The 25,890-nt window shown below is 24.1% G+C and overlaps 17 protein-coding genes and 2 non-coding genes across 19 annotated transcripts; 9 read left to right on the plus strand and 10 right to left on the minus strand.

The window, feature by feature from the left end:
* Positions 1-536: 536 nt before the first annotated feature.
* Positions 537-5,789, plus strand: DDB_G0268764 (hypothetical protein; the record flags this gene model as incomplete). The annotated part of the gene is made up of 1 exon (XM_641847.1): positions 537-5,789. One exon carries the CDS (start codon positions 537-539, stop codon positions 5,787-5,789), a length of 5,253 nt encoding a protein of 1,750 aa, XP_646939.1.
* Positions 5,790-5,850: 61 nt separating this feature from the next.
* On the minus strand, positions 5,851-6,096 carry DDB_G0268976 (hypothetical protein; the record flags this gene model as incomplete). Its single annotated transcript, XM_641848.1, has 1 exon — positions 5,851-6,096. The coding sequence occupies one exon, from the start codon at positions 6,094-6,096 to the stop codon at positions 5,851-5,853; it is 246 nt and encodes an 81-aa protein (XP_646940.1).
* A 29-nt stretch (positions 6,097-6,125) lies between these two features.
* On the plus strand, positions 6,126-6,329 carry DDB_G0268766 (hypothetical protein; the record flags this gene model as incomplete). The annotated part of the gene is made up of 2 exons (XM_641849.1): positions 6,126-6,202; positions 6,278-6,329. The coding sequence occupies 2 exons, from the start codon at positions 6,126-6,128 to the stop codon at positions 6,327-6,329; spliced, it is 129 nt and encodes a 42-aa protein (XP_646941.1).
* Positions 6,330-6,863: 534 nt separating this feature from the next.
* On the plus strand, positions 6,864-6,998 carry DDB_G0268768 (hypothetical protein; the record flags this gene model as incomplete). Its single annotated transcript, XM_641850.1, has 1 exon — positions 6,864-6,998. The coding sequence occupies one exon, from the start codon at positions 6,864-6,866 to the stop codon at positions 6,996-6,998; it is 135 nt and encodes a 44-aa protein (XP_646942.1).
* Positions 6,999-7,388: 390 nt separating this feature from the next.
* On the minus strand, positions 7,389-8,030 carry DDB_G0268978 (hypothetical protein; the record flags this gene model as incomplete). Its single annotated transcript, XM_641851.1, has 1 exon — positions 7,389-8,030. One exon carries the CDS (start codon positions 8,028-8,030, stop codon positions 7,389-7,391), a length of 642 nt encoding a protein of 213 aa, XP_646943.1.
* Positions 8,031-8,448: 418 nt separating this feature from the next.
* tRNA-Val-AAC-6 lies at positions 8,449-8,522 on the minus strand. Its single transcript has one exon. It is a non-coding gene; the product is annotated as a tRNA-Val (tRNA).
* Positions 8,523-9,375: 853 nt separating this feature from the next.
* DDB_G0268980 (hypothetical protein) lies at positions 9,376-9,618 on the minus strand (the record flags this gene model as incomplete). Its single annotated transcript, XM_641852.1, has 1 exon — positions 9,376-9,618. One exon carries the CDS (start codon positions 9,616-9,618, stop codon positions 9,376-9,378), a length of 243 nt encoding a protein of 80 aa, XP_646944.1.
* A 261-nt stretch (positions 9,619-9,879) lies between these two features.
* DDB_G0268982 (hypothetical protein) lies at positions 9,880-11,217 on the minus strand (the record flags this gene model as incomplete). The annotated part of the gene is made up of 1 exon (XM_641853.1): positions 9,880-11,217. One exon carries the CDS (start codon positions 11,215-11,217, stop codon positions 9,880-9,882), a length of 1,338 nt encoding a protein of 445 aa, XP_646945.1.
* Positions 11,218-11,876: 659 nt separating this feature from the next.
* DDB_G0268770 (hypothetical protein) lies at positions 11,877-12,011 on the plus strand (the record flags this gene model as incomplete). Its single annotated transcript, XM_641854.1, has 1 exon — positions 11,877-12,011. The coding sequence occupies one exon, from the start codon at positions 11,877-11,879 to the stop codon at positions 12,009-12,011; it is 135 nt and encodes a 44-aa protein (XP_646946.1).
* Positions 12,012-12,117: 106 nt separating this feature from the next.
* On the minus strand, positions 12,118-12,465 carry DDB_G0268772 (hypothetical protein; the record flags this gene model as incomplete). The annotated part of the gene is made up of 1 exon (XM_641855.1): positions 12,118-12,465. The coding sequence occupies one exon, from the start codon at positions 12,463-12,465 to the stop codon at positions 12,118-12,120; it is 348 nt and encodes a 115-aa protein (XP_646947.1).
* Positions 12,466-13,005: 540 nt separating this feature from the next.
* DDB_G0268984 (hypothetical protein) lies at positions 13,006-13,584 on the plus strand (the record flags this gene model as incomplete). The annotated part of the gene is made up of 1 exon (XM_641856.2): positions 13,006-13,584. The coding sequence occupies one exon, from the start codon at positions 13,006-13,008 to the stop codon at positions 13,582-13,584; it is 579 nt and encodes a 192-aa protein (XP_646948.2).
* Positions 13,585-13,591: 7 nt separating this feature from the next.
* Positions 13,592-14,304, plus strand: DDB_G0269080 (hypothetical protein; the record flags this gene model as incomplete). Its single annotated transcript, XM_641857.1, has 2 exons — positions 13,592-14,162; positions 14,297-14,304. 2 exons carry the CDS (start codon positions 13,592-13,594, stop codon positions 14,302-14,304), a joined length of 579 nt encoding a protein of 192 aa, XP_646949.1.
* A 1,251-nt stretch (positions 14,305-15,555) lies between these two features.
* DDB_G0268986 (hypothetical protein) lies at positions 15,556-17,471 on the minus strand (the record flags this gene model as incomplete). Its single annotated transcript, XM_641858.1, has 4 exons — positions 15,556-16,645; positions 16,706-17,060; positions 17,185-17,277; positions 17,465-17,471. The coding sequence occupies 4 exons, from the start codon at positions 17,469-17,471 to the stop codon at positions 15,556-15,558; spliced, it is 1,545 nt and encodes a 514-aa protein (XP_646950.1).
* On the minus strand, positions 17,103-17,176 carry tRNA-Val-UAC-1. Its single transcript has one exon. It is a non-coding gene; the product is annotated as a tRNA-Val (tRNA).
* A 211-nt stretch (positions 17,472-17,682) lies between the features above and the next one.
* On the minus strand, positions 17,683-18,879 carry DDB_G0268774 (hypothetical protein; the record flags this gene model as incomplete). Its single annotated transcript, XM_641859.1, has 3 exons — positions 17,683-17,768; positions 17,847-18,232; positions 18,326-18,879. The coding sequence occupies 3 exons, from the start codon at positions 18,877-18,879 to the stop codon at positions 17,683-17,685; spliced, it is 1,026 nt and encodes a 341-aa protein (XP_646951.1).
* Positions 18,880-19,089: 210 nt separating this feature from the next.
* On the plus strand, positions 19,090-20,706 carry gatB (glutamyl-tRNA amidotransferase B subunit; the record flags this gene model as incomplete). The annotated part of the gene is made up of 1 exon (XM_641860.1): positions 19,090-20,706. One exon carries the CDS (start codon positions 19,090-19,092, stop codon positions 20,704-20,706), a length of 1,617 nt encoding a protein of 538 aa, XP_646952.1.
* Positions 20,707-20,946: 240 nt separating this feature from the next.
* Positions 20,947-22,542, minus strand: DDB_G0268988 (RNA-binding region RNP-1 domain-containing protein; the record flags this gene model as incomplete). The annotated part of the gene is made up of 4 exons (XM_641861.2): positions 20,947-21,378; positions 21,497-21,935; positions 22,192-22,268; positions 22,420-22,542. The coding sequence occupies 4 exons, from the start codon at positions 22,540-22,542 to the stop codon at positions 20,947-20,949; spliced, it is 1,071 nt and encodes a 356-aa protein (XP_646953.2).
* Positions 22,543-22,862: 320 nt separating this feature from the next.
* On the plus strand, positions 22,863-24,170 carry DDB_G0268990 (hypothetical protein; the record flags this gene model as incomplete). The annotated part of the gene is made up of 1 exon (XM_641862.1): positions 22,863-24,170. The coding sequence occupies one exon, from the start codon at positions 22,863-22,865 to the stop codon at positions 24,168-24,170; it is 1,308 nt and encodes a 435-aa protein (XP_646954.1).
* A 425-nt stretch (positions 24,171-24,595) lies between these two features.
* anapc10 (anaphase promoting complex subunit 10) lies at positions 24,596-25,818 on the plus strand (the record flags this gene model as incomplete). Its single annotated transcript, XM_641863.1, has 4 exons — positions 24,596-24,768; positions 25,021-25,242; positions 25,549-25,647; positions 25,746-25,818. The coding sequence occupies 4 exons, from the start codon at positions 24,596-24,598 to the stop codon at positions 25,816-25,818; spliced, it is 567 nt and encodes a 188-aa protein (XP_646955.1).
* Positions 25,819-25,890: the final 72 nt, after the last annotated feature.

Genomic DNA, 25,890 nt, shown 5'->3' on the forward strand with positions numbered 1-25,890 from the left:
TTTATTTATATAACTTTTAAAAAAAAAAAAAAAAAAAAAACAAAAAACGAATCGGGGGAATTGAGAAAAAATAATAAAAAAAAAAATTTAAAAAAAAATAAAAATAAAAAATCGTTTTTTTCACCCTTCGTCAAAAAAAAAAAAAATAAAATTTTATTTAATTTAATTTTATTTAAATTTTTTTTTTTTTTATGATTTTTATTTTTTTTTTTAAAATTAATTTTTTTTTTTTTTTTCAATATAAAAAATTGAACAAACAAGGAATTCCTTTATTTGTTTCATTTTTTTTTTTTCTATGTATATAAAATTTAATTTCTTTTTCTATGTTACAATTTATACTTAGAATAATTTAAACAATAAAACAAACTCGAACTAGTCAATACATGATTTATTAATTTTTTTTTTTTTAAAAAAGAAAATTAAAAAAAAAAAAAAAAAAATAGAAACAAACCAAAAGAACAATTCAAAATAATAAAATAAAAATAAAATAAAATAAATAAATAACAATATATATACCTTTTTTTATTATAGTCACAATGGATGACGATGATAATAAAAAATCTTCAAAACTTGAAGATATTACTCAAAATTTAGTAATGGATAATAAACATAATAATATTATTAGTAATAATGAATCAATTGATAGTGGTGCAGTTTCAATTAATAAAATTGAAATTGTGTCTCCATCAAATGAATTAGAGGAACCTTTCAATTTTATCAATGATACAGAAAATATAGTTGAAGAAGAAGAGGAAGAAGAAGAAAAAGAACAAATTATCAATGTTAAAGAAAATCAACACGAAAAAGAGGAAAATGATAAAAATAATAGAATTGAAAATGAAAAAAAAGACATTCAAAAAGAAGAGAGTCAACAAATTTTGGTTTTTGATCAATGTACAGAGTCAAGAGAGGAAGTTTATGTTGAAGAGGATGACGATGATGAATATCATGATTTAACTACTGATAAAGAAGATAACGAATTACCATCCATAGAAGAGAATGAAGATGATCAATTAAATTCAACATTTACTATAAACAAAAAAACAATAAATAATAGTGACGATTATGATGACGATGAAGAGGAAGAGGATGATGAAGAAGAGGATGAAGAGGAAGAAGAAGAAGAGGAAGAAGATTTAGTTAGTAGTAATAAAAATAATAATAATAATAATAACAATAATAATAATAATAATAATAATAATAATAATAATAATAGCAATAATAAAAATAGTAATACCAAAAAAAGAAGCCTCTCAAATCCAACATCACCAACATTATCACCTTCTCCCACTTCTAATAATATTAGCGAAAGTAATAATATTGTTAAAAGTAATAATAGTGCTTTAAATATTAAAAAGTCAAACAATACAACGAATAAACCAAAAAATAGTGTTCATAGTAGTAGCAGCAACAATAACAGTAATAATAAAAACATAAATAGTAGAAATTTATTAAATCATATCAATAGTGGTAATTATTCTACAGTACCAACAAACAATAATGGTGTTGTTAGTTTAACATTCGATAGCAATCCAAATAGTAGTTATAGTATCAATAGTAGTAATTATGATGACGATGATGAACAATATTATAATGAAGTATTGGAGTTGAATATTAATAAAGTTAATAGCAACAATAGCAACAATAACAACAATAATAATAATAGTAATAATAATAGTAAAAATAAAAATACTAGCAACGGTAGTAACATCAATAACAGTGGCAACACCAAAATGGTAAAGAAAACAAGAAATACTATAAGTGGTAGTAAACATAATAGAACCAATAGTACAGCATCAATAGAAAATACAACTACAGATGAAGACTTTGGTGACTTTGAGGATGATTTAGATGAAAACTTTATCGAGGGTTCTGAGGAAGAAGAGGAGGAAGAGGATGATGATGACGATGAAGAAGAGGAAGAGGAAGAAGATGTAACCAATGTATCAGATTCAAATGAAGAGGATCTTGGTAATTTCGAAGGTTTAGATGAAGAAAATGGTTTACTTGAGGGTAATTTCTCAAATGAGGAATTACCAAACAATACCAACGAAGAAGATGAAGAAGAAGAAGAAGATAACTTTAGTAATAAAAATAATCCTTTCCAATTCTCATTTAACAACAATAATAGTGGTAGTAATAACAGCAATAGTAATGCATTCCAAAAAACCTATAGCTTATTTGGTCAACAATCATTCTTTAATAATATTATAAATCCAGTTTCAGAATTAAATACAAATTCATTCCTCAAACCACTTAATAATAATACTAATTTTGGTTCACCTTCAAAAGCACAAAAGAAACAACAACAACAACAACAACAACAACAGCAACAACAACAGTTTAGTAATAACAATAACCAAACTATGCAATCCCCAATGTTTAATACTCCATTCGTTAACAGTAGTAATTTATTTAATGGTTATGATAATAATAATAATAATAATAGTAATAATAACTTCATAAATAAATTCCCTTATGGCCAACCATTACAACAACCGCAACAATTTAATAACTTTGGATTTATTCCGAATTTAAATGGTACACCAACTATAAATGAATTCTTAATTCAACACCAATTTTTAGGTTTATCAAATGAAAATCGACAATTTGTTATGACTTTCACAAGTTATGGCTTCTCGATGGAGCAATGTTTACATGCACTTTATAATAGTAATAATGATAGAAATATTGCTTCAAAATGGTTAATAGAATTAAAATCATTTCTTATTAATTGGCAATCACTCTCAAATAATAATAACAATAATAATAACAATAATAATAACAATATGAATATGAACATGAACATGGGTTTACCACAGCAATCTTTACAAAATAATAATACTATCAACAATAACAACAATATCCCAAATGCTTTCTTTGATTTCCATAATAACAATAATAATAATAATAACAATAACAACATTACAAGTAATACTTTTAACAATAACAATAATAGTAATAATAACAATAATAATAATAATGGATCACCATCAAATCAAGACTTTTTTAATCTTACAACTAGTAATAGTGGAAAATCTATTTCAAATTCTTCATCACCAACATCATCTTCAACACCCCAACATCCATTTAGTACTGGAGTAAGAAATTCAATCTCTTCAAATAATCAAAAACAAACAAAAGAATCAATGTCCTCAACCTCATCAAACTCATCGGCATCTAGTATTGATAAAAAACTATTATCACCATTACAAAAAACTCAAAAATTAATGAATATCGATCAACAGCAACAATCATCACCACCATCCCTACAAGCAACACAAACAACACAACCAACAAAAGATTTAGATGAGGCTAATAGATATTATGAACTTGGTGTTTACTATCTAAAACAACATGATTATGAAAAAGCATTAACTCATTTCGACAAATCCTATGAAATTAATCCAACTAGTCAAGCTATGAATAAAATATTTGAATTAACAAATAAAATGTTTAAAAGTAAAAATAATAGCAACAATAACAATAGTAATAATAACAACAATAATACTAGTAGTAGTAGTACTAATAATAGTAATAGTACTGAAAATCAAAATACCACAAGTTCTAATAACTCAAAACCTGATCCATTACCAAAAACTGATAAAAAATCAGGGGACTCAAATTTATTAAAACAACAACAACAACAACAACAACAACAACAACAACAACAACAATTCACATGGGCGGATAAGTCAGAATCGAAAAAACCTGAACCAGGAAGTAAGGAACTATTGGCAAATCAAGCTACTGATAATTGGAATAAGAAACAACAACAACAATCAAAACTATCAAATGGTACAAATGTTTGGGGTATTGCAACAAAAACAACAACAACAACTTCAACAACAACAATTTCTGATAATACCACAACTTCAAATAAACCAGCACTATCAATTTCAATACCATCAAATGACACTAATGAACCATTAGAATCAAAGAAGGATACAAAGTTACAAACTAAAAATAAAGTCGCAACAGCAACAGCAACAAATACTACACCAGCATCAACAATAACAGAGTCTAAAAAAGATGGTAATGAATCATCACCAGAAGTTGATAAAGTAAATGATTCAACTCAAAGTAGTAATGGTGGTGATGAAACCGATTCAACAATAACACCATCGTCATCATCATCATTATCATCTAAACAAGCAAGAAAGAAAACAAAACAACAACAAAAAGAAGAGAAAAGAAAAGAAAAAGAAGAAAAAGAACAACGTGAACGTGAAGAGAAAAAACAAAGAGATGAACAATTGGAATTGGAAAGATTGGAAAAGTTAAAGAAAGAAAAAGAAGATGCTGAACAACGTGAACGTGAAGAAAAAGAAAAACAAAAACAAATGGAAATCGATCGTATCGAAAGACAATTAAAAGATGAGAAGGAGAGAAAAGAACAAGAACATGAAAAGAAACAACAATTAGAATTGGAAAGACACCAGAAAGAAGAGAAAGAAAGAAAAGATAAAGAAAAGAGAAGACAAGAAAGAGAAAGAAGAGAAGAGTCATTACGTTATCAAATTGAATTGGAAAGAAAAGAAAGAGAACAACGTGAAAAACAATTGGAAAAAGAATTAGAAAAAGAAAAAGAAAGAAAACTTCAATTAAAACAAAAAAAAGTTAAAAAACAACAAACTAATCAAAATATTAATGATGACCATAATAATATTGGTAATAATAATAATAATAATAATAATACTAATAATAATGATTCACTTGATAATAATAAAAACCAACCAAATGAAGAGTATATTAAAAATCTTTCTAAAATCTTAAGTGAAAATGGTGTGGGTAATATAAATCTTGAAGATATACCAGACTTAATAAGTGATGATGAAAGTGATAATGATCTTCCACAACAAACCAATTCAAATAAACAAAAAGACTCATTAACTACCACAACCACTACAACTATAAAACACGGTAAAAATAAAAATAAAAATAATAATAATAATAATAATAATAATAATAATAATAATAATAATAATAATAATAATACATCAACAAGTGCTAAAAAAGGGACAGTTAATCGTAAAAAACCAAGATTGAATTCAGATACAAATGGAAATACATTTACTTCAAATATTACTACGCCCTCTTTCAATAATAATAACAATAATAATAGTAATAGTAATAATAATAGTAATAATAATGGTAATAATAGTAATAATAATGGTAATAATAATAGTAATAATAATAGTAATAATAATAACAATAATAGTAATAATAGTAGTAGTAGTAATAATAGCAATAATAATAATAATAATAATAATAACAACAATAATAGTAATAATAATATAAATGGTAATAATAGTAATAGTACTAATTCATCAACAGATTCATTCCCTTCTAATTTAATGGGTAACCAAGATCAAACAAACTTTAGTATTCAACCAAGAAAAGCTTTACTCACAAGACATCCAGTTGGCAGTAAAAATCGTAAAACCAATGCAATTTTATTATTTATTTGGTGGATTATTAAAATGTTTACATTACCATTACTATCAATACTGGTAAAAATATTTTTTGGTTTATCCTATAAATATTGTAAAGCATGTGATTCCTTTCACGATATGACACCAGTTTCAGGTTTTGTTTGGGCTGAAGGTAATAGAATTTTCTTTTTAGGTCATGATCTTCAAAAGGAAGATGTAACAGATTATGTAGATTTAAAGCAACTAATTGATTTTGACTTACATCACAATAAAAGTGGTAAATCAAAGAAAAAGAAAAATAATAATAATAGTAATAATAATAGTAATAATAGTAATAATAATAATCAACAATAATAATTAGGAAATAATATAACAAAAAAGAAATAAAACATAGAATAATTTTTTTTAATTTATTTTATAATAATTTATTTTTTAAATTTGTTAAAATTTTTTTGGTTGTAATTGATTTTTGAATTATAATTTCATTTTGATTATTATTAAAAGATGATGAATTATTATTTGTTAACTGAATTGAATTAATAATATGACCTACCAATTGTAAATTTTTAATTTCATTAACCAAATCAATAATTTCCTTTGCACTTTTTAAATTGGTTTTACTTAAAAGATTAAAAGTTGTAACAGAGGTAACACCAAACATTTCCAAATCATGATAAAAAAGTTTCAATAATGTTTAATATTTCAGAGCAACAGGATCAAATTAAAGTATTGGAATTTAACCCATCATTTATTATTATTGGTCATTGGTATGTGTATATGTATATTATTTTAAAAAATTAATTTTAATTCTCTAAAATTTATTTTTTAAAATTTATTTTTAGTTTTGGAGATTGTTCGGGTATGATTGGTAATGGAATGTTACATTTACTATAAATTCAATTTCAAATCAATTATTTCTTCAAAAAATCATATTTTTGCTGGGACGTGGAATATACGAATCATTGGCTGAATTCTTAGTTGGTTTCAAACATTATATAATCAACCTACCAAAGGTGGTGGTTTTTAAGTGGAGACGCTGCTTTGTTATTTAAATACATGATCTCAAGATATAATTAAAGTTTTACTAAAGTATAGAAAAAGAAAGATGTTTGATTGTTAGAAAAGCTATTACATTTTCCAAAATCAAAACATGAAGATTTAGAAATGTTAATTTTCAAATTTTCAAATTTATAATTGTTCAAGAGACTGATACACAAATTTCTCAAAGTGAATTGATTAGAAAATTTTACCACACAAAAATTCACCAAATTTACCATCCAAATTTACCACATCAGATGACACAACTCACAGGTTGTTCATTTGTTGTTCATTTTAGTGATCACCCTAAAAAACAATAAACAGATTAAGATTCCTTAAAATAGGTTAACAAAAATAATACAAAAGCAATAAAGATGATTGAAACAAATAATGTTTAATTTATTTATTAATGTTTCAAAAGTTATTACAATAGCAGGTATGGATACTAAAATTATAAATCAATGTCATTCGAATGAATCTTGTGATGGTATCTTAGGTAAAAAAAGTTTTGAGATTGTGGTTTAATCGGTGCAATTAATGATGGAAATAATATATTATTTTCAATTAAAGGTTTTAGTTCAAATAGTTATGGTATTGGCAAACGTAGTTTTTGATAAACCATCAACAATTTTTAAACCTGTTGGGCTAGCATTTAAATCAGCTAATGGTACCATAGAACCTGATGAAATTTATTATGTTGGGGTTCATGGAACTGGTTTGGTATATTTTAGTCATTGATAATTTGATTTTTGTATTGGCTTTTGTGATTCAAAGCTTTTTAAGTTTTTTTTTTTTTTTTTTTTTTGATATAAATAAACTATTGTAGTATACAATTAGTATGTTATTTTTATTTATTTATTTTAGGTTTTTTAGTTTTTGTGAATTTAAAATAGTATGTTATTTTAGATTAGGTAATTAATAATTAATTGGTGGTGTAATTGTTGGAATTGGTTCATTAGTGTTTATGCTCCATTCTTTTTTAAATTTTTTGATGGTTTCGGACCATTGGGTTTCTTTTTGAGTTTTTGTGAGGTTGTTTTTAATTGAGTATTGGTTAAAGTTTGATAAAGTTCTTGAATATTCCAATCTTATTAGCTTGTGCCATTTTGATTTTAATATATCATAATCTAGTGTTGTGTTGTTTATTTGGTTGTTCCAATTATCAATTGATTGAGTTATATTGATGTCAAATAATGATTTGCATAACCATATCCATATTTGGTGAATAACTAATGAGATTATGTTCCAATATGCATGTGTTCTGACTAGATCAAGATTTGTGTTTATATAATTCCAGTTGGACCTGTATTTTTTATATTGTGCGTTTTCTGCAAAATGAAAATTAATATTGATAGTTGGATCTGGTTTAAATGCTTTGTTGTTTGTTTGTGGTTTATAGATGAGTGTGTATAATTTTGTTGTTTGGTTTTTTGTTAGTGACCAGTTTTTGTTTCCATTGCAATTTTTATATATAAAATATTTTAATTTGTCGTGGTTTATGAAGTTGATTGTGTGCTGACAATTGAAAAACAAATGACCATAGGGATCATTTTTCATTTCATTGTTGCAAATGGGGCAAACTTTGTTGTGTAGATGATTAATCGGAAGACATCTAGCATGGAATCTTTGCATTGTATCACGGCCTTTTGGATCTTTTAATTTTTGAATATTGACAAAAAGTTGGTCGTATGTGTATTTCCATAATAGTTGTATTGATTGTTGGTGCGAAGTAAGAAGTAGATCTGAATATTTCTTGCCAATATAGTCTTTTGATTTGCATTGGTGATTGTTTAGTATTGTCGAGTAGATTTCTTTGAGTGTTGGTGGTAGTGGAATATTATTTGTGTTTAATGTTTGAGAGGGTTGGTTTTTTGTTAATATTGGTTGTAGGATTTGAACTTTATCTTTTAGCTTTTTATGTTATCACATCCTGGAATCGATCATGCGATCCTTATTTCTCAAACCTAAAAATGAATATTCAGAGCGGGAATCGAACCCACGACCTAATCCGTGTTAAGGATTCGTGATAACCGACTACACCATCCGAACTAATCGTTATTTTTTAAAATCTGGACACGTGTGGTCTTCCAATAACCTCGATCTGGCATTAAACGCAAACCTTATAGAATCCTCTTTGAAGCGATCTGAAAAAAGACACAAATTTAAAAATGATAACACAACCATACTTATCAACAAAAAGCAAATAATAAACAAACTTATAAAAACTCAAGAAGCTTCATATGACAAAACAAATCGAACATTAACAAACTAATCAGACTAAGAACCAAGAAGATGAAAAGAAACTAACACAAACAATCTCAAGAGCACTCCAATATTTCAGCAAACAATGGAACTCCCACCCACTTATACCAATTCATCAATACCACAAACACACTTTTTGATAAAAAAAAATAAAAATAAAAAATAATAATAATAAAAATAACATCAATAATAAAAAAAAAAAAAACTAAACTAAACTCACCCCCTCTTTTAGAGGTCCTGTAAAAATATTACAAATAAAATGAGATTTAGCATCTTTAGGAAAAGCAACTAATAATTGCATCCAATTCAAAAAGTTTTTTTTTAATAATTAAACTAGAATAAGTTTTTGGTAAATTTATTTTAGTGAATTTTTGGTAAATCAAAAATAAAATTTTTTTTAATTTTACAATTTGAATCATCTAATACTTTAAATTTCTATTTTTTTGATAAAATAATATAAACTGGAAATTTCACATCAATATGGTTTAAAATTGGGGTAAATATAAAATAAAATAATAAACTTACATTTTCAAATATTTTTTGAGCTTCATCATTTTTAAATTCAATTACATTATAACACCAAATGATTAAAGAATTTGTATTAAAATATAAAATATATTTTAAAAATAAAAAATATTATTTAGTTACCAATAACTTTTTTAAAGTATTTTGCTAATCTAACAGTTGCTTGACCACTACCAGCACCAACATCAATTGCAAGATCTCTTTTTTCATCACAATATGAATCAATAATTGAATATAATTCATCATTGTATGTTGGTCTAAAAATTTTATAAGATTCACTTACACTTCCAAATTTATCATCAAATTTGGTTGGTGTTGGAATTGGAACTGATGATAAAGGTGATGATGATGATTTCATTGTTTATTGTTTTAAATTAATGAAAAAAAAATTATAAATAAAAAATTATAAATAGAAAATAAAAAAAAATTTAAATAAAAATTAAAAATTAAAATTAAAACATTTAGGGGTGTTTGTCTTTTTGGTGGTTTAAACAAAAAAAAAAAAATAAAAAATAAAAAAAAATAAAAATAAAAATAAAAATAAAATTACAGGGATGCTATTTAATAATTTAAAAAAAATTAAAAATAAGTTTTTCCTTTTTTTAAAATTCAATTCCTTTTATAGAATTGTTTTTTTTATTTTTTTGAATGTTAATATAATAAGATCAGAGAGAATATCAATAACAGTAAAAGGTATTATAACAAAAATTGATACTATAAGTGATGGATACAAAAAAAATGGAATCATAATAAATAAATATGCCATTCCAATGGCATCGATTGTTGGGAGAATTGTATTATTTATTATAACCAAACCAATTAAATAATGTGGAATATAATAATAATTACTTTTAGCTATCAATTTTTCACAATTCTTTGCAATATTAATTAATTGATTTGTTTGTTTATCTATAATTACATTACAGTTATTACATTCAATTAAACAATTGTTATCATTATTAATTTTAATTAATTGTGTATCATTATTATTATCATTATTATTATCATTATTATTATTATTATTATTATTATTATTATTATTATTATTATTATTATTATCATTATTATTATTATTATTTATTGATTTTAAAATATAATTTGAATTTTCTAATAATTTAATTTTATTATCATCCAATTTATTTACTTGACCAATTGAACAATGACTACATTTATTTTCAGTATCTTTTGATTCCATAAAGAAAATGTTTGAACCTTCATTTGTTTCATAATGTTCACCTCTTTTTTTAATTCTCTTTAGTTCATTAGCTAAAAAATCATTTTCTGTGAAAATATGGGCAATTGGTATTCCTTCCTTTTTATATTGGCTTTCAATCTCTTTAATCTTTTTAAAAATTAACTTTGAATTATCTTTACTTTCAAAACCATTAAATTCTAAATAACATTCTTTAACATCTGATGTATTTATTAAAATTATATCTGTTTTTGGTTTTTCATTTTGTTGTTGTTGTTGTTGTTGTTGTTGTTGTTGTTGTTGTTGTTGTTGTTGTTGTTGTTGTTGTTGTTGTTGTTGTTGTTGTTGTTGTTGTTGTTGTTGTTGTTGTTGTTGTTTTTCTTGTTCTTGTTCTTGTTCTTGTTTTTGTTCTTGTTCTTGTTTTAGTTCTAATTGTTGTTCTAGTTGTTGTTGTTTTAAAAGTAATGATGATAATTTAAATAAATTTGATTTATCATCATTGATTGGAAAAACATTAATTGTATCTAAATTATATAATGATTTGTCTTTTTTTGACCAAAATTGATTATTTAATTTTATATTCTCTCTTTTTAATAGTTTTGAAGTATCATACTTTCCAAAATGATTCTCATAATATATTAAATCTGCTTTTTTAATATCCATACAAAATTTATTCATAACTTTAATATTTTCATATTTAAAGTGTGTAAATGATGATGGTTTTATTAAATTTTTTATTTTATTTATTAACATATTTGGATTCATTTTTATTTAAAATTTAAACAAAACAAAGAGAAAAGGTCATATGACCTGTTTTTTTTTTTTTTTTTTTTTTTCTAAATTTTTTTTTTTTTTTTTTAAAAAAATAAATATCTTAATTCAAAAAAAAAATATAAAAACAATTTTTCTTTTTTTAAAAATCAGTTTTATGTTTTTATACTTTAGCAAACAAATAATACTTTGATTGTTTTAAATTATCTTTTTTTTTTTTTTTTTTTAATATTGATTAATCATAGTTTATCCTTTAAAATTACTTGGATCTTTTGAAAGAGTTAGTTTTAAGTCTTTTGCTTTTTATATATTCTGGGCTGGCTAGTTTGAACCATTAAGTAAGGTCGAGTATGAAAGCTTTTCAACTTTCGACGGTTCATCTCTGTACAATTGGTCGCAGACCCAAGTCCAGATGTTGTGAGATATTAGTGCGATTATGTTTCTATATGCGAAGGATTTAGATAGGTCATAGTTTACACATTTATACCCCCATTCGAAGTATTCTTTATGGAACACACCTTGCAAACTTGGGATATGAAAAGTTACAGAACTCTAACTACCAAAAGGAGAGCCCTTTAGCTGATGTATTTAATGATGTCTATTCACTCCACACCATCTAAGGTTTGCATTGGTTACCTTTTTGTGTAAAGAAGATGCACATTCATAAGGTTATTACGGAAAACAGCATCTATCCACTTCAATATGAACAAAATGCGAATGGTGAAGGTGATACCGATGATGATGACGATGAGGAGATGTTACATGATGAAGAATATAATAATTTTTAATTTTTTAAAAAATTAAAAAGGGGAAAAAAAAAATAATAAAAAAAAAAAAATAAAACCTTAATTGGTTTTGTTTATGTAATAATCTTTTAAAAAATATATTCTATTATTATTTTTCTTCTTCTTTTGTTGGAATATCTGTTCTTTTTCGAGAACCAGGAAAATTAAGATCCAAAATATTGACTGTAAAGAGATCTTGAATATTTTTGTCTTGAACTAAATAATCCTCACCACTTTGGTAGTGTAATACATCTCTGAATTGAAAAAGAGGTAAGGAACCATCTTCGTTAACTTTGAGTGATTGATAAAGTATTGATGCAGTTTTATACATTTCAAGACTTTCTACTACTTCCTTGATACATTCTGCTGTACAATCTTTCCCAAATTCAAATTCCAATAAGTTATCATATTGAAAAAGTTTTTCAGTAAAATCTGGGTGGTGGTGGTTACGGTTCATTTTTTTTTTCTCTGTGTCAAAAATGAAAATTATTTGTGTGAATAAAAAATAAAAAAAAAAAAAAAAAATTTTAAAAAAAAAAAAAATAAATAAAAAAAATAATAAAATAATAACAATGACAACTTAATTTTTTGAGTGAGAAATTATAAATAAATAATAAATAAATTTGTAAATTAAAAAAAAAAAATAATAAATAAAAAAATTATTTTTTAATTTTTACCTAATTTACACAAAAACATTAATGTTTTTCTCACCATTTTATCTTTGTATAAATTTTTTTTATTTTTTTATTTTATTATATTATACTTCATATAAATAACTATCTCCAAATGAAATTTTTATTAAAAATTAATTTATTGATCTTTTTTTTTTGTGAATTCCTGTAACTCACATCACTATGTTGGTATTATCGATGACAATTCTATAACTCCAAACATGCAATGGTTTAACGATATTATGTTCATTAGAAGAAACGCCAATGGTGCCTGGCCTAGAGTTAATTCTTTTAATTGAAACGGGGTATACTTTGTTTTCGGGAATATGGCTCCTCATGGATTGACCTTGCTGTATATAGGTAAAGCATCCCATCAAGATGGGATGGGTTTGTACCACAGAGGTTACTCAGATATAGTTGGTCGCCCAAGGTTTTGGGGGACTCCAAATGCAAGACCACTAGAAATGGCAAATGCCCAAATTTTAATGTATTATAGAGGTTTTGATGGTCCAGTTGCTGGTCATGCTGAGTGGTTCCTTTCAGTATTTGGGTGCCCAGAAAATAGTTTCAACGAGGGTGGTTTAAAGGAATCTCAATTTTGTTATGGTGCAGGTCAATGGAATTTTTTCCATGCAACTGCTCCCGCAGTTAATGTTTGCCAATATATTATAAATCAAGATCCATCCCCTGGTCTTTTTTTTAGATATCCAAACTATCCATCTGCTCCAAGTATTATAAGAAGAATTGTTGATTGTGAAACTGAACGATTACTCGCTGAAGGTCTTTCACTTCAAGTTCCTGGTCTTCAAAATCAAGTGTTAAATCTTCAAAATCAAGTGGAAAATCTTCAAAATGCAAACCAACTATTTGCAAACCCCAAACTTCATTACAACAAGAATCATTAAAATTACAATGTACATGCAAACCATTATAAAACAATCGAAAAGTATCGATGAAGATTTGGTACAAGGAACTAAAAAATGGGAAGAAGCAAGAGAGAAGTATTCTTTAACTGGAAGTAGATTAGCTGCTGCAATTGGAATTGATCCATACACTTCACAACATGATTTAAAATTAATATTAGCGAAAAAGAAAACCCCATTCTTTAGTGACTACTGTAAAAAGGCAATGGAACATGGTAAACACCAAGAACCAATAGCAAGAGAATTTTATTTTAATGAATTGGAGACTTCAATTATCGAAAAGGGTATCTTTCCATTGCCAGGCGACAAAAGAATTGGATGTTCTCCTGATGGGGTAATTTACACAACAGTACCTGGTAAAGATGGAGTTTTACAGCGTGAAGGAGTTATTGAAATAAAATGTCCACTATCTACCACGAACTTCAGTGGCCTAAAGAATGGTAGAAAACCTGATGCCTTAGCTAATGCTCAGAAAATACCTCTAGATTACATTCCACAAATATTTGCAAACATGGCATGTACTGGGGCACAATGGTGTGATTATATATGTTGGGTTCCAGGTGAGGTATACTTTTGTAGAAGGGTATTCTTTGATACAAATGTATTCGTTAGCAAAATTATTTATAGATACACCTTTAAATGAAATACCTTAAAGAATGAAAAAACATTAATAATAAATACATTACTCTTACAGAAACTTAAAGTTTTAAATCCACACCTAAATATTCATGTACGAACTAAATTATCATATAGAAAAAAAGTTATAAAAAAAAATAATAAAAAATTTCGTTGATTGGTGGGGTGTTAATGTTGTTTTTTGGTGGTTGATTGTTTTTGTTAATATTTAGGGTTTGTGAGAGCATTTTTTATAGTTGTTGCCATATCAGAATTTTTTGCATGTTGAATTTTGTGTTTAGTGACACTACGTGTTGCAGCTTTGATATATCTTGTGATACCAGATGGTTGTTCGATCTTTTGGTCTACAATGTTGTGTGTGTGATCAATTAGATGATATGTTATAATGTAGCTTTTAAACGCAACAGCATATGAGTATGTGACAGTAAATGATTCAATTGATGTACAACTGGTGAATTTGGTGAGGTTGTTTATAATTGCATCATTTGCAAGTTTGGGTGAGTACGTTTGAATGAATGTTTTAATGATTGCATAATCATTTGATGATATTTCGAATCTATAGTTGAGTTTGTCGATATTTAGTGCAAGTTGGTTTTGAAGGTTGATTATTGAAGTTAATTTATCAACGTTGCAATTTACGAAGGCAGTTGCACTAATTATTTTAAATGCTGATGGCGACAGTATATCTTCGAAGAGTTTGTGAATGTTTTTGTGAATTTGTTGGATTCTTGTGTCATCTTTAGAGGCTAATTCTTCACGGATGTATGGTTGATTAAAGTAACACTTAATGTTGATGGTGTTATTGTTTTTTTCTAAGAAGGAGAGTGGTCTTGTGATTGATGGAGGTGCAATGATATCTAATTGATTATCAAGTCCTTTGTTAAGTGAGAATTTGTTTGTTGGGGTTTGTTTTTTAGGTGTGCCGATTTTTGCACTTTTGTTTTTTGTTGTTCAGGTTGTGGAGGTATTATTTGTATTGGTTGTGTCGTTATCTGTATGATTTGACTGTAATTCAGTTGAGTGATCATCAGCCATTGTTGAAAAGTATATAGGACGATAGCCCTTGCTTTACTGAGCAAAAATAGGGTAAAATTAAGAGGAATGAATGTGGTGAAGACATAGCAGTGATTTATTTTTATATGAATAAATTCTTGTTTATTTCTTTGCTTCGTTACTTTTTAAAAATTAATTGGTTTAAATATTAATTTGATATAAAAAAACTATTGTAGTATACAATTAGTATGTTTTTTTATTTATTTATTTTAGGTTTTTTAGTTTTTGTTAATTTAAAATGGTATGTTATTTTAGATTAGGTAATTAATAATTAATTGGTGGTGTAATTGTTGGAATTGGTTCATTTGTGTTTATGCTCCATTCTTTTTTAAATTTTTTGATGGTTTCGGACCATTGGGTTTCTTTTTGAGTTTTTGTGAGGTTGTTTTTAATTGAGTATTGGTTAAAGTTTGATAATGTTCTTGAATATTCCAATCTTATTAGCTTGTGCCATTTTGATTTTAATATATCATAATCTAGTGTTGTGTTGTTTATTTGGTTGTTCCAATTGTCAATTGATTGAGTTATATTGATGTCAAATAATGATTTGCATAACCAGATCCATATTTGGTGAATAACTAATGAGATTATGTTCCAATATGCATGTGTTCTGACTAGATCAAGATTTGTGTTTATATAATTCCAGTTGGACCTGTATTTTTTATATTGTGCGTTTTCTGCAAAATGAAAATTAATATTGATAGTTGGATCTGGTTTAAATACTTTGTTGTTTGTTTGTGGTTTATAAATGTGTGTGTATAATTTTGTTGTTTGGTTTTTTGTTAGTGACCAGTTTTTGTTTCCATTGCAATTTTTATATATAAAATATTTTAATTTGTCGTGGTTTATGAAGTTGATTGTGTGCTGACAATTGAAAAACAAATGACCATAGGGATCATTATTCATTTCATTGTTGCAAATGGGGCAAACTTTGTTGTGTAGATGATTAATCGGAAGACATCTAGCATGGAATCTTTGCATTGTATCACGGCCTTTTGGATCTTTTAATTTTTGAATTTTGACAAAAAGTTGGTCGTATGTGTATTTCCATAATAGTTGTATTGATTGTTGGTGCGAAGTAAGAAGTAGATCTGAATATTTCTTGCCAATATAGTCTTTTGATTTACATTGGTGATTGTTGAGTATTGTCGAGTAGATTTCTTTGAGTGTTGGTGGTAGTGGAATATTATTTGTGGTTAATGTTTGAGAGGTTTGATTTTTTATTAATATTGGTTGTAGGATTTGAACTTTATCTTTTAGATGTCCAATTTGAGTTGCATAGTTTTCCCATTCTTTTTTGATTTTTATAAGGTATGGAGAAGAGATTGATTTGTTGATGATTTGATCCATCCAACTTATCATGTATATTGAATTATTTGCAGATTTATGCATTTGTAAAAAACTGTATTTTTACAAATGCATAAATCTGTTGTATATCCAAATCTTTTGAGCAACTTGTCGTAATTGTATATTCCACATACCCCAACCACCTTCTTTTAATGGTTTTAATGATCTATCATAACACATCAAAGGTATTTTTGCACGTGAATGGATGGTTGATGTGTTATTTTCAATGGAATTGATATTGAGAGTTGGTGATTCAGAATTTGCGGGAGAATTCATAAACCATGAGATTAATTTATTAATTTGAATTTCTTCATCTTTTGTAAATTCTTCAAGGTATGATAAATATGTTATTGGTGATAGTGAGTAGGTGTTTATGATGGTTGTTTTTGTTTTTAATGTTGTGCCACTAGTTTTCCATAGTACTATTATATATTAAAATTTATTTAACAATTCCAAAAAAAATATGATCCGACCGAGGATCGAACTCGAGACCTGTTGCGTGTAAAGCAACCGTGATAACCGACTACACCATCCGACCTTATGAACTAATAATTTTCGATGGTTTGCCAGATTCGCAAATATAAGGTCGTAAGTTCGATTCTAGGTACTGACCATTAAAAAAATAAATGCCTTTGTTACCTATTTTAAACCTTAATACTTTTGAGGTACAATTAATTATGAAAGAATTATAAGGGAATACACCATCCAACCATTTGAAATTTTTTTTTTAAAAAAAAAACTTTATCAGCTATCAAATGCATTTGATTTTTTTAATTTTTAATATCCTAGAAGTTCAATTTGTTTTTAAATTTTATAAATATCATACCTCTCATAATAATAATAATAATAATAATAATATAATAATAATAATAATAATAATAATAATAATAATAATAATAATAATAATAATAATAATTTCGATTAGACAAACTCTTTCTGAAACTTAAAAGTGAAAAATAAATATTTCTACGACCATTTTTAATATTTACAAAATTTTATAAAAGAATTTTTTTTTTTTTTTTTTTATTTTTTATTTTTATTTCCTTAATATCTAAACCTCTTTTTAAAATTATCCATTGCCTCTTTATCAGTAGCTTTATCTTCATTCCTTTGTTTTTTATTATTTGCATCTATTAAAAAAAAAAAAAATAAAAAAAAAGAATTAAAATTAATAACATAAAAAAAAATAATAATAATAATAAACTTACATCTATTATGATATTGATAGTTTTGATTAAAATTTTGAGGAGTTAATAATTTTTCATAATTTCTAGGTTGTTTATCTAATGCATCTTTTGCTTTTTCAGTTTCTACAATATTCTTATACTTATAAACATCAGGTAATTGTACTTCAGCAATACCTGCGACCCAATTTGTTTTTTCCTCAACTTTACCTTTTTGACTTTTTAAATGTTCTGGTGTTTCAAATAAATTAATATCATTTTTATTTTCATCTTTGTCATTTGATTTATCTTTATCACTATCTAAATTATTATTATTATTATTGTCATTTGATTTATCTTTATCACTATCTAAATTATTTTTTAAAATTTGTTGTTTTTTTAATTCCAATTGTTCATTTACATATTTTTCTCTAAATAAATAAATAAATAATAATAAAAAATGAAAAAGAGATATTAATAAAATAGTTAACCATTTGTTTTTTTTTTTTTTAGAAAAAACTTACAAATATATATTAACTTCTTGTTTATCTTGATGAACAGTAAAAGAATCATCCAATTTATTTTCTAATTCTCTAAAAGCTTGTTTAACATGTGGACCTTCAGCAAGTACACCAACATTTACACCTTTACCTTTTTCCCTTAATTTTTGTTTTTCTTTTGTTAACTCTAATAAATCTTTTAAATTATCTTCATTTTCTTGATTATCTTTTTCTTTATTATTATTATCATCAATATCATCATTTGATTTAATTGATTTTCTTATATTTCTATTTTTTATTGGTTTTTTAAAATTTAATGGTATAATTGGTACTAATTTATCATTTGTATTATTATTATTATTATTATTATTATTATTATTATTATTATTATTATTATTATTATTATTATTATTATTATTATTATCATTATTATTATTTTTAATGATATTATCTTTATTTTCTTGTTTAATATTATTATCTTTTTCTTTAATATTTTCTACATCTTGTTTACTAATTTCATTTTTTTCTTCATTTTCTTTAATATTATCTGTTTCTTCTTTTTTAGTTCTTTCACTCATTTTTTTATTTTTTTATTTTTAGATTTGTTTTTTTATTATTTTTTACAATATGAAATGAAAAAAAAAAAAAAAAAAAGTCAGAACACTTACAAAAATCTGTTTTTTTTATTTTTTTTATTTTTTTTTTTTTTTATTTTTTTTTTTTTTTTTCATTCGTTAAATTACAATAATACCTTTTTTATTATTTTTTTTTTTTTAAAATATTTAATAATGAATTATTTAAATAAAATTAATAAAATTAATAATAAATTATTTTATAGTACAACAAGTAGTAGTAATGGAATTAAAAATGTTGTAATTAATAATAAAGATTATTTAAAAAGTTTAAAAACAAATGAAATTTGGGAATTAATAGTTGGTATTGAAGTGCATGCACAAACCAAAACTAAAGAGAAATTATTTTCAAATAGTTTAAATATTGGATCAATGGAAGGATTTAAAGCAAATTCACGTGTAAGTTTTGTAGATGCAGCATTTCCAGGTGCATTACCAGTATTAAATGATAAATGTGTTGAACAAGCCATTAAAACTGGATTATCAATTGGTGGAACCATTAATAGATATAGTTTTTTCGATCGTAAACATTACTTTTATCAAGATTTACCACAAGGTTATCAAATCACTCAATTAACCGAACCAATAGTTAAAGGTGGATCGATCGAATTGGAATTAAGTGATGGTAGACAACACCAAATTCGTATATCACATATACAATTGGAACAAGATAGTGGTAAATCAATTCACGATTTACATCCAACCAAATCATTGGTTGATTTAAATCGTGCTGGTATCGGGTTAATGGAGATTGTATCACATGCAGATTTCACATCGAGTGAACAAGTTGGTTGTTATATTCAAAAACTTCAACATTTACTTAAACATATTGGTAGTTCAGATGCAAATATGCAATTTGGTGAAATGCGTTGCGATGTAAATATATCAGTTCATAAACCAAATACTGAATTTGGTACACGTGTTGAATTAAAAAATATGATATCTGCTAAAGCAATAGTTTCAAGTATCGATTCTGAAGCAATTCGTCAAATTGACCTATTAGAAAATCAAAATAAAATTCAACGTGAAACTCGTGGTTTTAATCAAGAAACTGGTGAAACCTATCATTTACGTACAAAAGAAGATGAAGTCGATTATAGATTTTTCCCTGACCCTGATTTACCACCATTAATCATCTCTAGTGAAAGAATTGAAACAATTAAACAACAATTGGGTGAACTACCACAAGATATGAAAAAAAGATTAATCAAACAATATTCATTAACAAATTATGATGCAGAATTATTAATTCAAGATCAATCAATTGCAAAATTTTTTGAAAATTCAATTATATTTAATCAAAATCATAATCAAAAACAAAGAGATATTAAAAAAATTTTAAACTTTTTATTACGTGATATTTTCTCTTGGTTAAATTCAAATAATATTCAAGATTTTAATTCAATTATAAATGAAAATCAATTAAGTATTGAAAAGTTTACACAATTGTTAGATTTAATTGAACAAGGTTATATCTCAAGCAATATTGGTAAAACTATTCTTTTTCAAATTTTAAATGGTTCTGATAATAGATCACCAAAAGATTTAATAGATTCTCAAGGTTTATCTCAAATCTCTGATGATTCATTATTGGATCAATTGGTTCAACAATTGGTTGAAAATCATCCAAATGAAGTAACTGAATATCATCAAGGTAAACAAAGAGTTTATAAATTCTTTATGGGTGAAATTATGAAAAAAACTAAAGGTAGATCAAATCCTGAAATTGTTAATAATTTATTAAAAAAATATTTAGATTTAAAAAAAAAATAATAATAATAATAAAAAAATTATTATTATTATTATTATTATTTTAAAAAAATTAAAATTTATTTAATTATTCTTTTTATTTTATTTTTTTTCAATAATATACATTTTTTTTTATATTAATTTAATTATTATTATTATTTTTATTATTATAATTATTATTATTTAACATATACATTTTATTTTTTTTTGATTTTGTTTTTTTTTTTTTTTTTTTTTTTGTTTTTTTGATTTTTTTTTTTTAATTTATCTTGATTTATGATTTGCTTTATCAAATTCAATTGAAATACTTGAAGAAATATCAGAAGCATCCATTCTAAAACCTTGTAAAAATTCTAAAGCAAACATTGAGGATTGAGTATCAATGAAATCACAAAAACACATTGGTAATTTTCCTTCTTTATTGATTAAACGAATTCCAACAAAACCTCTCATAAATCTAAATAATATTGATAATTCTCTCTCTGTTACATCTTTTGGTAAATTTGATACAAATAATGTTGAACAAGGCATACCTGTTGTTGAAATTGATGATTGAGGTGGTAATGCTGAACCACCATGATAATGTGATGATGATAATGATGTTGATGATGGTGGTAAGTGATAATTTGATGAAGAAAGTGGTATTGAACTTGTAGGTATTAAATATGATGATGAAGATGAAGATGGTGTTGATCTCTATTTTCATTTTTTTTAAAAAATATAAAAAAATAAAAAATTATTATTATTTATTAATTATTTTATTATTTTTAATAATAATAATAATAATAATAATAATAATAATAACAATACATACATAGCTATCATGATATCTATCACTTGAAGAGTACAAAGATGAGGATGATGAGGATGATGATGATCTTGGATAATAATCTTCAGAACGAATTCTTTTTCTATCTTGATAATAATGTGAAGGTAATGGTGAAGATGATAATGGTGAAGATGATGATGATGAATATGGTGGTGAAGATGATGATGATTTAGATGTTCTATCTTTATAATCTATTGATTTTAAATCATCTTCATCATCCATTTCTTTTCGTCTATTACTACTACTACTACTATTATTATAATCTTTGCTATAACCTCTATCTCTACCTCTATCTCCACCATTACTATGACTATGATGATGTCTACTACTACCACTACTACTATTATAGCTATCATTATGATGATAACTACTACTACTACTACTACTATTATTATAACTATAGCTATCCCTATTATCTCTAATTCTATGATCATCATAGATATCTTTATTTCTGTCCTTTTGTTTTTTTATTATTAAAATTATTATTTTTTAAAATAATTGATTATTATCATCATAAAATTATTTTTAAAATTATTGATAAAATATATTAATACCATTAATATATATATATATATATTTTTTTTTTTTTTTTGTTATTCTCCTTTTATCTGCAATCTATCATAATCTTATTATTTACTTTATCATAATCTATTATTAATGGTTTATCAGAAGAATCAAACTTATATCCAGTAAATTTGATCATTGCCATTGTTGCAAACTCTCTATCTTTAAATTCTACAAAAGCAAAATGAGGTTTCTATAAGAGAGAAGAAAAAAAAAAAAAAAAAAAAAAAAAAAAAAAGTAATATTAATAAAAATTAAGAAGATGGAAATAAAAATATGTTTAAAATAATATTAATATTATTTAAAAAAAAAAAATAAAAAAAAAATAAAAATAAATAAATTACTCTTCTCATCATTAAATAACCAGGTAAACTTTTAAATAAATTTTCAAAAGCGTCGTATGATACACGTTGTGGGATATCTTTTACAAATAAAACCCTTGATGGAGGTGCTTTATTTAAATCCATTGTTTTTTTTTTTTTTTTTTTTTTTTTTTATATAAATATTTGTTTTTTTTTTTTTTTCTTTTAATTTTAATTTTAATTTTTTATAAATGAAGTAAAAAAAAAAAAAAAAATTAAAAATAACAAAATTAAAAAAATTAAAAAAAAAAAAAAAAAAATCTTTTTTTAATTTTTTTTTTTTATTTTTATTTTTTAATTTTTATTTTTTTTTACATTTTTCATTCCGGACTGGAAAAACGTCTTTTTATTTTTTTTTTTTTAATATTTCAAAAAACACCTTTAGTGTGTGTGATTTACCAACTAATCAAATAAAAAAAATAAAAATGAGTGTAAATAAAATTATAGATTTTAGTAATAAATTTAGAAAAGAATTTCCATATGAAGAACTTGGTAAAATTAATTGGTTCCCAGGTCATATGGTAAAGAATAGGAGATTATTAGTTGATACATTAAAATTTATAGATATCGTAATGGAAGTTCGTGATTCTCGAGCACCAATTTCAACCGAGAATCCAATGTTATCAGAACTTTTAAAAGAATCTTCAAAAAAGAAAACTACAAAATTTATAGTTTTAAATAAAAATGATTTATCAAATAAACATTTACAATCAAAAATTAAACAATATTTTGAAAAACAACAACCTCAACTACTACCACTACCACAACAACAATCACAACAACAATCACAACAACAATCACAACAACAACCTCAACAACAATTTGTTGAATTTACACAATCAATTTTAACAGAATCACCACAAGCATTATCAATAAAATTAAATAAAGCAAATCCAAAACACCCATTTCAATTAGTAAAGAAAGCAGTTGAAATTCATCATAAATTAAATCCACCAAAGTATAAAAACTATTTAACAACTCAATTAATGAGACCATTGAATGTTTTAATTTGTGGTTTACCAAATGTTGGTAAATCAAGTTTTATCAATTCAGTTAGAAATGCTTCGAAAATTGGTAATTCAAAATCCGCAAAAGTCGGTGCACTACCCGGTGTAACTAGACATATTAGTGGTTTCGTCGCTTGTGAAGATCCACCAATTTTCATCGTTGACACTCCTGGTATTATGATACCTGGTAATTTAGATTCAAATGAAACTACACTCACTCTTGCATTATTAGGTTGTATCACTGAGAAAATAGTACCAATAATTTCATTATCTGATTTTTTATTATTTAAATTAAATTCAATTTCAAATTTTAATTATTTAAAATTAATTGAAAATGAAAATACAAAAGAAGAAGAAAAACAAGAAGAAAAACAAAATAATAATAATAATAATAATAATAATAATAATAATGATGATAATTTAATACCAACAAATTTAGATAAATTTTCAAATGAACCAACTGATGATATTAATAAATTTTTAAAATTAGTTTCAAAAAGGAATAAAATGTTATTATCAGGTGGTTTACCAGATTTAGAATTGGCTGCAAAATATTTTATTGCCCAATATAGAGAAGGAAAATTAGGTTGTTTCACACTAGATAAAATACAATTTCAACCAATTAATTCAAATCAAGAAGTTAAAAAAGATGAAAAAAAAGAAGTGAAAAAAGATGAAAAAAAAGAAGTAAAAAAAGGAAAAAAAAATGAAAAAAAAAAAAAGTGATGTAATTAACACACATGTATGCGCTTAATCCAAAAAAAGTAAACCTTTTTTTTTTATTTTTTTCTTTTTTATTTTTTAAAAAAATTTTTTTTTTTTTTTTTTTTTTAATCAAAATGTCTAAAAATAAAATTAACAAAATAAAAAATTTTTGGACTTGGGTTTGATATTTTCTTTATTTCCCAAAATAAAAGGAAATTTTTTGATTATTTTCCAAAATAAAAAAAAAATAATTGCGCCTTTTTTTTTTTTTTTTTTTTTTCAAAAATTATTAAAAAAAAAACAAAAACAAAAAAAAATATACGATTTTTTTTTTTTTTTTATTTTTCATTCACCTTATCTCCCCCTCATTGTATAAAATAAATAAATAAATAAAATTAAATTTTTGTATATTAAATAAATATATTTAAATTTTTGTATATTAAATAATGATTAAAAATTCAAATATTAATTCAAATAGTAGATTAGATGATCCAATTTTACAAGAAATTGAATTAAATAAAGTAGAGATTGGAAAGCATGCATCTTGGTCCGTTTCATCTGCAAAACCAGGATCAGGTGTTGAACAATTACGTGATAATAATTTAGATACATTTTGGCAGTATGTTTTAAACAAAAAAAAAAAAAAAAAAAATAATAAATTAATAAATTTTTCTGACAATAATTATTATTAATTTTTTTTATTTTTATTTTTTTTTATTTTTATTTTTATTTTTTTTAAAAAAAAAAATAAAAATAAAAATAAAAAAAAATAATAAATAATAAATTTTTCTGACAATAATTATTATTAATTTTTTTTATTTTTATTTTTTTTTATTTTTATTTTTATTTTTTTTAAAAAAAAAAATGACAGATCAGATGCACAGCAACCTCATCATATTACAATTCAATTCCCAAAGAAATGTTATATTGAAAACTTATTAATTCATTGTGATTATAAATTGGATGAAAGTTATACACCTTGTAAAATATCAATAAAAGCTGGTACAATATTACACGACCTTCAAGAAATTATATTAACAGAATTAGAAGAACCATCTGGTTGGATCAATATTCCATTAAGTTTTAATAATAAGTAGGTATTTATTTTTTAAAAATTTTTTTAAATTTTTTTAAATTTTTTTTTTTTTTTCTTTTTCTCATACATGCAATCGGTTTCAGTGTAAATTGGTCATATCTTTTTTTTTCAATCCAATCAATTTCAGTCCAATTTTCCAAAAAAAAAAAAAAAAAAAAAAAAAATTTTAAATTTAGGTTGTAAATTTTTGTGAAATTTACCAAATAAAAAAAAAAAAAATTAGGAAATTAAAAATGATTAAATATTAACGTTAAATTTTATAATAAAAAAATAATAATAATAATAATAAAAATTAACTACTAGTTCGCTTAAAGCAAATTTATTACAAATATCAATTTTATCAAATTTAAAAAATGGAAGAGATTCTCATATTAGGCAAATAAAAGTTTATGGAAAAAAAATGTATGTATTTGGGTTATAATATTCTACTACTAAAGTTTAATTACTAAATATTAATTTTTCTTTTTTTTTTTTTTTTTTTTTTTGGTTTAAAAAATTAGCTCAATAGAAAACTATACTCAATATCCAAAATTTAATTCACCAGAAGTATCAATGTTTCAAACTTTAAGATAAGATTCATTACTTTATTTTTAGGTTTATTTTTTTTTTATTTTTATTTTTTTTTAGATATATTTTTATTTAATG

This window comes from Dictyostelium discoideum, assembly GCF_000004695.1.
Source record: "Dictyostelium discoideum AX4 chromosome 1 chromosome, whole genome shotgun sequence".
In the NCBI taxonomy this organism is placed as follows: Eukaryota; Evosea; class Eumycetozoa; order Dictyosteliales; family Dictyosteliaceae; genus Dictyostelium; species Dictyostelium discoideum.